General features: G+C 39.5%; 1 protein-coding gene across 1 annotated transcript; it reads left to right on the forward strand.

Annotated features, from left to right (window-relative positions):
• The first annotated feature begins 1554 nt into the window (after positions 1 to 1554).
• On the forward strand, positions 1555 to 10305 carry tmem41b (transmembrane protein 41B). The gene is made up of 7 exons (XM_080500953.1): positions 1555 to 1749; positions 3881 to 3998; positions 4978 to 5106; positions 5825 to 5918; positions 6597 to 6701; positions 7676 to 7814; positions 7900 to 10305. Exons 1-7 carry the CDS (start codon positions 1653 to 1655, stop codon positions 8067 to 8069), a joined length of 852 nt encoding a protein of 283 aa, XP_080357079.1. The 5' UTR covers positions 1555 to 1652; the 3' UTR covers positions 8070 to 10305.
• The last annotated feature ends 1818 nt before the right edge of the window (positions 10306 to 12123 follow it).

The raw sequence follows: 12123 nt of genomic DNA on the forward strand, positions 1-12123 counted from the left end.
ATATATATGCTCATTAAATTACATCTGTTCAGGATAATTAATGATTTCTGTGGGTCCAAGTCCAGCAGAGCTGGGTGAGATTCTATTGGAAGACAAGAGATTATCATTATTATAGTTTTTTTTTTTTTTTACTTTCTGCTACTGTGTGAACTGCTGCATTTTGGATGGGCTAAACATGCTCACGCTCATGCTCATGTGTCAAAATGTTGTCATGGCCCTGGCTCACCAGGCCTGTGTGCATGGCTGGTTAGGTGGGATTTGTGTGTACCTCTAGTTTGCTCCTCCCTCTCCTCCTGTGCGCAGGTCACACCTGTGGTTGGGACCCGCATCATGCCTCTCTCAGGCTGGCTGATTAAAGGTCAAGTGGATTCAGCTGTGTAAAGCTGATGAAGGCCAGAGAACAATAGAGAGCTGCTGCTGACTGTTTCCTGCTTGCCTATGTTCTGGCTCCTCTACAACCAAAGCCTTTCTTTTCCCTGAAACACTGTATAAATTGTAAATAAAACCGTCTTCACTGCAAGCACCCTGCTTACCTGTCACTTCCTTGAGCCAGTCGTGACAATTTACACACATCAGAAGTGGTGAACCATTATACATTTTATGGTCATTGCGCATGTGTCTGGCAAAATGGATTCATAGTGCCCCCCTACATTGTTTTCATGTTTGTAACATCTAAAACGGGCAACGTGTTTAACACATTTCACCTGTCAATGAAATTTGCTAGGCATATGCAGCACATCAAGCCACACAAAAATGTTACTCTACTCTACTCATACTCTAAACCCAACAGCAAGTATGCCATTTCTCGTTTTACATGAAAACTATTAAATTGTAGCGATAGTTTCAACAGTATCTGATGGTTCGCTGTGAAACAGGAAGTGATGTGTAACTCTGCACTACTTGCTGCCGTCTGTGTGTCAAGTACTGCCTTGAACACATCCATAGGCAAATGTCCATTCATAGCCATAGCGCCACTTATTGGTAAGAGGAAGTTTAAGGAATTATATTTTCAAATACCCATGGACCCAGACTTTGTGATATTGTCCTTGGGATTGGTAGGGATATGAGACACAGAATACCAGAGGCAATCAAAGACAATTTACATAAATAACATGGAAATATGGAAAACTTAAATGAAGAGTTTATGCAAAAGCCCATGTATTTATTTTGCCAACGATCTGACAATAGTGCGGACAGTAGCCTCAATATACTGCAATATAAAATGGTTAGGCTAAATGAACTAATGCTATCATGCAGGAAAGTTTTACTGATTATTTTCATGTACTTCCGCTGGAAATGTGATGGATGAAGCCTTTATTTATTTATTTTTTTAAAGCGATTTGTGCAATCAAACCTCACTTTCTTGTCAAGCTCGGCATGTTGTATGCCACTACCGGAAGTCAGAGCTCATCGACCGGCCTCAGCATATGGCCCAGTGCGCGTTCTTGAGTTGAAACTGCGGAGAGTGCGGGTCCTCTGGAGCTGCTGGGGGCGCTGCTGTGGACTATGCGGGCTTTGCTGGAGGTAAAAGTTCACCCTCTGTAACGTAACGTGTCACCAGACTGTCCCCGCCGCACCGGTGTCACTCCACCCGGCTGCTCCTGCTCACACGCCCCGGTACCCGAGCTGACCTCCGCCGCACCGCAGACAGAATGGCCAAAAAGCGGAGAGAACAACGGGAGACGGACGGTCTGTCGTCGGCTCAGGACGAGCTGAAATCAACCGCAAGCGACCCTCCAGTCGTGAAAGGTGAGTCTACCGGAGGGGGCTAATGGTTAACTGTTAGCCCGAGCGGAGAGGGGAACACACCTGGAAGCGATACGGAGACATTGAGCGGTGAAACGGTGGACTTTAGTGCACTTTGTGATTTGAGGCCGGTCGGGATTTGCGGAGCGGACGCTAATGTTAGCCATCAGCTAACTACAGTTAGCCCGATAACGGACGACAAAGCCAAAGATAAACAACGCGAAAATAAACTAAAATACGATATAAATCACCTGAAACTTCATAAATCAAAGTGGGCTTATCTAACTGAAGTTCTCTGAATCCAATGTTCTTATAGTCCCAACAGCTATATAAGGATGCATTTCACAAAGACGCGACATATCGTTTTGCAATGACCAACAATAGAAGTACTGAACATAACTCCACAAAACACCCATTAAGATTTGATTTTGATTGATTTCTGTCACTTGTAAATGATCACAACCAAATGATGGTCACACATTTACATCTTAAACCCTTCTGTTGGCCGATGTGGAGACAATTTACATGATTTTCTTTTGCCAAAATGTTTCCATTTAAACTCTTATACAGCTGCAGCCTATAGGATCTCAATCGCAATATAGTGTTTCTGCTTGATGCTTAACAAATAAGCAACAAACTTGCTCCTTATAACAAATCGCAATCAATAATAAATTGCTTTGATTGATAGTAAGCATACATTCCTGAAGAGAACAAAGCTCAGCTACAAAGTGGATTACCACAACTCCAAAACAAAACAGAAATAGCAATCAATAGGCAAATAAAAGATCCTGTACAATTCGATAAAAAGACAAATCTTTTCATCTGGTAGCTCTAAGTATGTTTCCATTGCTTGGTTGTTGGTCTATAATTTGATATCTATAACAATACAATGAAGTCTATAAGTATCCTCTCATTTTTCTTGTAAATATGATTTTCTGAGTGTAAACTCGGCAAGAAAAATTTGGGATCCAATAAACTGTTCACATGATTTTAATACATATACATGCATTGTAATCACATATCAATGTCTAGTTGATAAAATATGTACATTGTGAAAACATGGTAAAAATGTGACAATTTACTTATGTTGGGGGCATGAAAAAAACTTGAAAGTAGTGACATTTCATTACTTTCTCTGACTTGTTAAAGTGAGTAAAGCAGATAATAGTGGCATTTCTTTTTTTATTCTAAGATACCTTGAAGATGAGTAACTTCAGTGAAAAGTCCAACAGTCAACTTGAATTCACCAGTTCACTCTGTGGCTAAATGATTAACAAAAAACAGAACACGCCTGTGGATCTACACACAAATTCCTCTTTAGATTGTTTTTACACATCCATAGCTCATCCACAGCCCAAAGTCTCAGCTCAGACTGTCCTTGTGTTGAAATGTGTCTCCTCTTTTTCTCTACTCTTTGTTGCTGTAACAAGATGAAACACTCTGCTGCCAATTTGTCAAACAAGCACACAAAGTGATGCATTCAATTATAAGTTCACAACACTCATCACTTCTTTTCCCTGAAACAGACCAAATATAAGTTCTGATAAATATCTGGGATTTTAAATTGAGGAATCAGTATAAACCTTTTTCATTTGATTGCATTTGTTGAAAGTCGTAGATGTGATAACTTTTAGTACGTACACATATAAGCTTAATGAGTAATTTGGTTGGTTTAGTCCATTTTTTAAAATCTCTTTTTAAAGTTTAGACCTATTTTAAGAACATTAATTTACATAGATCTTAAGAAGAAGAACATAACCATTTATTGGCACTGATAAACATTACGAAACCTTTTGACTGCTTGTTCCTGTAAATGAAAATTGTCCTATCAGATATGATAGAAATCTCTACCTCAGTACGTAAATAATCACTAGCAAGTAATCATTTGATTTGATTACAACACAAAGTCCAAAACCTGTGGGACTATGTGTCAAATATAAATAAGAGAAGGATGCCATTTTACTATAATCTTTTCAGCTAATTTTTGATGTGTCCTAAACTCTTTGAGGGCTTACTAACAAGGGATACAAACCAGAGAAGCAAATTACACAAGGCTTCCCAGAAGTGGACCTGGCAGTTTTCATGTGAAAGTTTTAATGTATTAGATAAACAACATATATTTTTTCTCTCACAGAGGCTCAACCTAAGGCAGAGGGCTCGGCACGCATGTCTCTACTCATCCTGGTGTCCATCTTTGCCTGCTCCGCCTCCGTCATGTATCTGGTCTACAGGAACTTCCCCGAGCTTCCAGAGTAAGTTAACTTAGGAATGTTTAAGGGGAATAAAGTGTAATTTTCAAGCCGCATTTCTAGCCATGTTTGAATAATGTGAAACTTGTATGCGGTTCAGTGTGAAGTGGAGGAATACATGTTGCAATCATTTGTTTTCAATAAAAATAAAAACAATTCTTTGAGATGACGCAAGTATTTTGCATAGATGTTTTTTGCAAATAGGTTTTTTGCAAATAGGTTTCGGATTGGTTCTGCTGTTTGTTTCTAATGGCTTCATAGTCAAAAAATCGAATCTGCATGTCAAATAAATGACAGAAAATTGTATTTATTTACAGAGCGCAGCACTGCACAGTTGTTATATTTATAGAAAACATTCAAGTTATTTTGACGCCTGTGTTTGCATTTTCTTTTAGCATCGTCTGTTTCAAGATGTAGTCATGACGCTTCTTCACATACAACATCTGTGAAAGTCCCTCAAATTGTATCAAAATAGGAATAAGTAAAATTAAACATTGTATTGAAGGATACACACTGTTCCCCTCTTAAAACCTTTGTTCCACAAACCTGTTGATGAAGATCACGACTTTTTATGATATTTATGAGAAAAGTTCAAACAAATAGAAGAATCAATAACTCAAGACTTTGAAGGTGCAGGGTATTTGGTCTTTCAGTGATTCATTGTATTCGCTTGACACTAAAAATGTCAATCCTACATTCATCAGCTGAGCAAACAAAATGCTGGCAGTGGGACAGGTTTACATCCACGTAATGTTTTTCTATTCTTAGGAACATTGTGTTTTATTTAAAATCAGACTGACTTTCTGCCAGTAAAGTCACCAAACCTGACAAAATGTCTTTGGATGGAATTTTAATCAAAACTTTTGGTGTTTATTTGTAAGTTAAGGTCAAACTGAACTGCTGACTTTATCACAATTCTGAACATTTACATTTGCTATTGAAATGGTTTATGATCTTATACTTTTTTCTTTTTTTTTTTCAGTGATGAAATGGAAAAAATCAAGGTCCCTAAAGACATGGATGACGCCAAAGCTTTGGGAACTGTGTTGTCCAAATATAAAGACACATACTATACGCAGGTGTTGGTGGCCTACTTTGCGACATATATTTTGTATCCTTGAAGTGAACATGCACCTATTTATGTATTATTTTAGATGAACATATTGTTTTTATTGTGAATGTTTTTAGAAACGCTTTGTCAAAATCCAAACCTTGGAAGACCAGTTTGTTTGTGTTGGTTTGATCCTGTTAATTTATTTGCTGGGAGGCTACTAAGCTTAGTACACACTTATCTCAGTTAAGCTCTCAACTAATCTTCTGGAGTTCAGAGTGCTGACACACAGCACAAAGACTGGTTCAGTAGCATATTCATCCGCACGTCTTCGACTCCACTTTATCCAGCTTAACCTGATATATGATTTTGAGTTACTCTTTGCTCGTATCCAGGGTGTCGGCTTTGAATCTTCTGACTCATCCCAGGTCAATGAATCTCCTGCTCAAAGTCATAAATTTCCTGTGTGCCGTCAAACACATCTGTAGCTGTTCAAATCCAAAGACAAACGATCGTCTGTTGTGTGTGGCTGACCTTTCAGTAATGGCAGGAATGGAAACAAATGTGGTGTAGTCGAAGAAGTACTTAGCATACCTTGTTCATCTGTTCTACGTAGTTTTCTTGATGGTATTAGATCAACAATTAGAAGGAAAAAAAAGTTAATCGGGCCAGACTGTAGAGGGTGTTGTATTTTATACTTTTGTTTATTCATATTATCAAACACATCTGTGCCATAACTATGACTTTGCAAAGTTGTTTCCTTTGACTTTTCTTTAAGCCTCCAGACATTTGCAATCCCTGGATCGATCTTCCTGAGCATCCTGTCTGGATACCTTTACCCTTTCCCCTTGGCACTTTTCCTCGTCTGCTTGGTGAGTAAGAATGGTACATGATTAAAACCAAATGTTGTGCTGGTCGTTATGATGTTTCCCATCATACTCATTTGTGCGTCTTCTAACACACAGGTCACCTCTGTGTTAAAAACTGATTATGATTGTGTGCAGAGATAATTTGTCGGGTTGAATTTTATTCACAAGCTAACGTTTTCCAATCTTCGGTGCTTTTGTTATTGCATACTGCAGATAAATCAGTAGAGAATTACAGACTGACCTGAGTTAGTGAACTTGCATCATGTGATTCCTGCAATGTTCCATCATGCTGTAAATGGTCAACTGAGGCCACGTTGGGTTGGGTTTCCCTTATTCTGCAATGGCATTGTTCCTTAATGTCTGTGACAATATGTTGCATGCATACGCAGTTCCTGTTTGCGCAGGTTCTTGCTGCAACTGACAAGAAGAGCAGTGATTAAAGTGAATTCACACGACCTGCCAATATCTTAGAAATTAGTGGTTGACATGGCACATTATGCTAATTGTTGAAAACAATGTAATGTATTGTATTCATGAGTTTGTGTGCCCGTCTATATACTGCAGGAATAGGTTGCTACTTTTTGTGACTATGCAATAGCCCACTTTTCTTCAACTACTGGTATAAAATAGCAGCTGTGTGATATGTTGGAGTCAGTCATTCTGTGATTTGTTTGTTGGCAGTGCTCTGGTCTGGGAGCTTCTTTCTGCTACATGCTGTCATACCTCGTGGGCAGACCCATGGTCTACAAGTATCTCACAGAGAGAGCGCACAAGTGGTCTCAGCAGGTGAGCTATTCCATTAAAAGAATGCTGTCTTGAATGATTATTTAAAAAAAGAGAGATAAAGCATGTGATGTAAAACAAAAATCTATAGATATCGAAGAAAAGAGAATATTATATATGAACATATTATAAACATAGAAATTAATGCAAATACATTTTTGCTTAACCAATTAACTGTTTCAAGCTGTTAATACTTATAATAATGACGCTGCTTTGGACAGTTTGTAAAAATAAATCTTTGTTCTCTGTAAAGGGCTTAAAAGCAGTGACAAACAAATGATATAATAGCAATGAGCTGAATGCATTATCCAGCCCAAATATATTTACAACTCGGGCTTTAATAAAAATTAATGTTTTCAGTCCTCCTTTGAAGCTCTGGACAAATGGACAGAGAAAGTGTTTCATAGGCGAGGTGCCTCAGCGCAGAATGCCCGTCCTATAATACTTGCATTCCACTGACAGGATTGTTTCTGCATATGTGACTACAACTCATTGATTCCTTTTGTTGTCAAGAAAATCCAGAAGCTACAAAGTAGCAGAGAAGTTGAGCTTCGTACTCCTGTACTACTTGACCCTCCAATCACAGAAAACTCAGAGAGGGGTCACAAATTTGCAATATAGTTTTACAAAAAACACCCCATAATATAAACAACCTGTCGGGTAATAAAAAGGTGAGGTCATACTGGAAAAAGGAGGAAAACCACAGACTCGTTTTCAAATAATACTATTGCCTTGAAATGAAAATGGATATAATTATAGTCATAAACGACTCCATTGTTTGTGTTCCATTATCTGATACCATGTCAAAGCTGCAGTTGCAGTGCTTTTAGTACTTTGGATTAATAGAACAGTCTTCTGGTGCAGTCAACCAAACCGATCACTAGAAACTCCACAAATGTTGTTTTTTTTTATCAAAGAGTTGCTCCAGATGAGCATTTGGTGCACTTTTGTAACTTGATAAACATTCTTGTTGACAGGTTGACAAACATAGAGATCATTTAATCAATTACATCATCTTCTTGAGGATAACGCCGTTTCTTCCAAACTGGTTCATCAACATCACCTCACCTGTTATCAATGTGCCTTTGGGGGTTTTCTTCATTGGCACTTTCCTCGGTAAGCCTCTCTGCCCCTATCACTTGATTTGTTTCTTTACTTGACGTCACTGACTCGCCTTCTCTTTAACCTGGCTCATCAACAGGAGTGGCACCGCCATCCTTTGTAGCGATCAACGCTGGTACGACGCTGTACAAACTGACCACAGCCGGTGAGGCCGTGTCCTGGAACTCGCTGGCTGTGCTCGGAGTGCTCGCTGTACTGTCCATCTTGCCCGTCTGCTTCCAGAAAAAGCTGCAGCAAAAACTAGAGTAGAACAGCAAACACGCACCCCCCCCCCCCCACCACCACCACCACCAACACCATACCCCACCTCCGCTCAGGAAAGCGCCGCTGTCACTCGCGCGGATCTGCCTCGGTCTTGGATGCGGCAGCGGTTGTGCTGCTGCTGGAGGAATCTGAGCGCTGACACAGCGAACACTCACTGGCCACAAAATGCATGCAGTGGTGGGTTGTACCTGATGTTCGGTAGAACTGGCCACTGCCTGCAATTGTTTTTGTTGTTTTTTCCTTTTCTTTCATGTTGTCAATTTTGGCACATCATGTAAATAGGAGAGATTAAGTCTGTCTTGGTTTTACTCAAGCTTCTTTTCATTGTTTTGATTCTTGCCAGACGATTAAAGGTGCTACTTTTAGGAAACATTTTTAAAAGTGCTGATAGGACCTGAACAGTGTACTTAGCAGTGAACCTCTGTCTTGTCTTTTAAAGTACTGGAATAACAGTTACATTAACTTTGTCAGCAACATATCGATTACTACGTCCAGATGGTAGCACCTTTACCTCTCGCACTCTTTTTACTATTTATTTTTAGCATTCATGTTGAACCTGATGTCAGCCATAACCACAGCAATAACTCAGACTACTGTAAAAAGGAGATTGTACTTCTTCAAAGGTATATCTCGCCGCACGGTCCTGCAACACAGGGAGGAAGAACGAGGGAGACCTAATGAAAATGTTCCAGCTGATCTTGGCAAGACCAGCTTTTGTAGTATCACGGGCCTATTCCCATTTCGTTCCTCAAAAGTTGCATCTATTCACTCCCTCACAATGGCCCTTTTTCTTTTATCCTTTGTCCACTTGAAGCAGCGCCTTTCTACGAGTCGTTGTAGAAATCGGACAAAGACAATGTTCTATTTCCCTCACGGGTCATCCAGGTGGCAGGGTGTCACACTCCAGGCACTGCTCATTTCCAATGGCAGTTTTGCAGTAAAAAGTGAATATAGATTTCCTAAACGCACTGAACTGTGTGTCTTGTCTGTGTGGGGTTGAAGATGTGCTACTATCAGGGAAGTTGGTAAAACTGCTCTGTGAATTAAAAAAAAAAAAAAAAAAAAGTTTGATATGGGGCTTCTAAGTTTTGAATGAGGTGTATTTATAATAAAGCACCCCTATGTGTGTACTGTGATCGCGTGTTCATCTCTGCTCCATGATGTTTGCTATGCCTTTATAAAAACTGGTGTTCAAGTCTATATATATATATATATATATATATATATAGGACGATACTCCAGTACCCTCAATGACTGCCAACAAACTGTAAGGCGCCTGAGCCTTACTTTGCTTTTACTGCTTCCATTCTTCTCCAGGGGGGGAAAGAAGGAAAAAAAAAAAAATCTTATGATGCCTGATTTATGTTGCAAGTTTGTGATCTTCGAGTTGTTTTGAATGGCCTGATTAATTATGTCCTGTGATGTTAAAGGCTTCCCGTCTCTTTCTCCGCTTGAATATTTTGCCTGTGTACTGAGAATTCGTTGCTGCTATTCGCTGCTATAAACCCTCTGGTTGGTTGGTGGCCAGAAACGTTCACGCAGTGACTGTACATGCAGGTCCACATGTCGTACAACACACTTACCCACAGTCTTAAAATTGCACATTTAAAGCTACTTGTGCATTGTGTAATTTCCTGTTTTTGCTTTGATATCTTAACTGTCTAATTTCTCAAACCCATAAAAAGACAGCAGAAGCATCCACATACTGAATGTTCTAGCAGGATGCTTTACGAGTTTTTCCCTTTTGTACAGGATGGCTGCATTGTATACCTGTTATACTAGAACATGTAACCTCAGTAGGTGACTTGGAAACGTGGCAAAATGTAACCCAAATCCTAAAAACGTTCGTTTGTCCTCCCATCAGAAATCATGTTGCTAACTTTCTTTTTAATTCCTTGAAGTCTGCCATGTAACTGATTTTAAATGTTTGATTGATTCTCTTGACTAAATTATTTAAACCTTATGCCTCTTCTGAAACCAGACGTGAAGTCTGACTGGATGTGTTCTTTTTGTTCTATTACTCAATCCAACATGTTGGCTAATTATTCTGTCACTCTCTGTTCACATTTGAAAAGGCAGTATTATTTTCTCCTGGTCAGTGATTTATTGCAATATTAAGTGTTTACAAGTCACAGATTTCTGTCCTATCTAATCAAATTCTGGTTGGTTTTTTTTGTTTTTTTTGGGGGGGGGATATTTATTGAATCATTAAAATTATCTTTCCGAACTTTCATTGGTTCAATGATCTCTATATGGGTTGCAGAGTGGCGTGATCAGTGTTTCCAGTTGAGAAGCTTCCTGGGTGGACTTTCTTCTATCTATGCACATTTCTCTCAAGTATTGTTCACAAATCTATCTAAATCTCAGCACTTCTACCTTTGTTGACATAATACATCCACCTCACAGGTGGTCATTCAAGATGCTGATAAGACAGCAGGATTGTTGCACAGGTGAGTCTTTGGCAAGCCACAATCAAAGGGTACTCGAAAATATGCAGTTTTGCCACACAGCACAATGCCAGAGATGTGACCGGTTTTGAGGCGCGCTCACTGCCGGAATGTCCACAAGAGCTGTTATCCCTTCAATTGAATGATCATTTCTCTGCCACAAGCCATCTCCAGTTGTGTTTCAGAGAATCTGACTACATCCAACCAGCATCACAACCACAGACCACATGGTGGCAGTGGGGTTATTGTATGGGCAGGTGTACTGTGCATTATGGACAATGAACACGGGTGAATATTATTGACGGCATTTTAAATGCACGGAGATACTGTGACGAGATCTTAAGTCCCATTGTTGTGGCATTCATCCACGCTCATCACCTCATGTTACAGCGTGACATTGCACGGCCCCATGTTGCAAGGATCTGGACACAATTCCTGGAAGCTGACAACAAACCAGTCCTTGCATGGCCAGCATACTCACCGGACATGTTTGGGATGCTCTGAATGGGCGTACATGACGGTGTCTTCCGATTCTGCCCAATATCCATCAAGTTGGCACCACCATTAAAGAGGTGTGCACCAACATTCCACAGGCTCTATGCAAACGAAATGGGTTTCACTGCGCGGGGCACATGGTGGTCACATCAGATACCACACCCTCAAGTACAGTAAAACTGCACATTTTAAAGTGTTCTTCCTTTTATTGTGGCTGGCCCAAGACACACCCAGTGGATGGATTCTCTTGGCGAAGGAGAAGTGCTCACCAACACAGACATATACATATTTGTGAAAACAATTCGAGAGAAATAGGCCTTTTGTGTATTTAGTAAAAGTCAAAGATGTTTGAGTTCAGCTCATGGGAAGTGGGAGCAAAAACAAAAGTGTTGCATTAACATTTTTGGTCAGTGGAGGAATGGAAACTCAATGTTTCGTTCTGAAAATTTTTGAATTCATCTTTAATCCAAAGCCTGATTTTACCCACCCTGTTATCCAAATGTCAATTTTTTGGAATGTTTTCACAGTCAAACGAGTCTCTTGCTTTGCTCCCATTGGAGTAGCTTGCTTTCACTACTATTTTTATTACATTATTATATTACTTATATTTTTTTTATGCTATTACTATGTATTTTGACTCCATATGCTGTTTAGCTGCAACAAAACAACTGAAACACATTATGAACAGCAGTTTCTTTGTAATTTATAGGTTGTAAGTTTTTCCTTTGGGCTCGTTTTGGCTCCTGGGCAATATGTTTGACACTTTATGGTTAATTTATTATTCTAAATTATTCAGAGTTAGTCACATATGTGAATGGCAACCAGTCTAGGGGGTACCGTGCTTTTGACCATATCAGATGGGACTGACTCCAGCCACCCATAGAAGATACAATATGGATGGCTATACAGTATATGTGATGCGTGTAGGTTTATATAAAATGTATAATTTTTCGCATTAAAAAAAGAATTAGGAATGTGACAGAAAATGGTTGAGCTGGTTTAGTCATATGTAGAGGAAAATGATGAAGGGAGGAGGATGCTGAGGATGGAGCTGGTATACAAAAAAAGAAAAGGAAGTCCACTGATGTTAGGAAGGA

Source organism: Blennius ocellaris (genome assembly GCF_963422515.1).
Source record: "Blennius ocellaris genome assembly, chromosome: 1".
Classification (NCBI taxonomy): Eukaryota; Metazoa; Chordata; class Actinopteri; order Blenniiformes; family Blenniidae; genus Blennius; species Blennius ocellaris.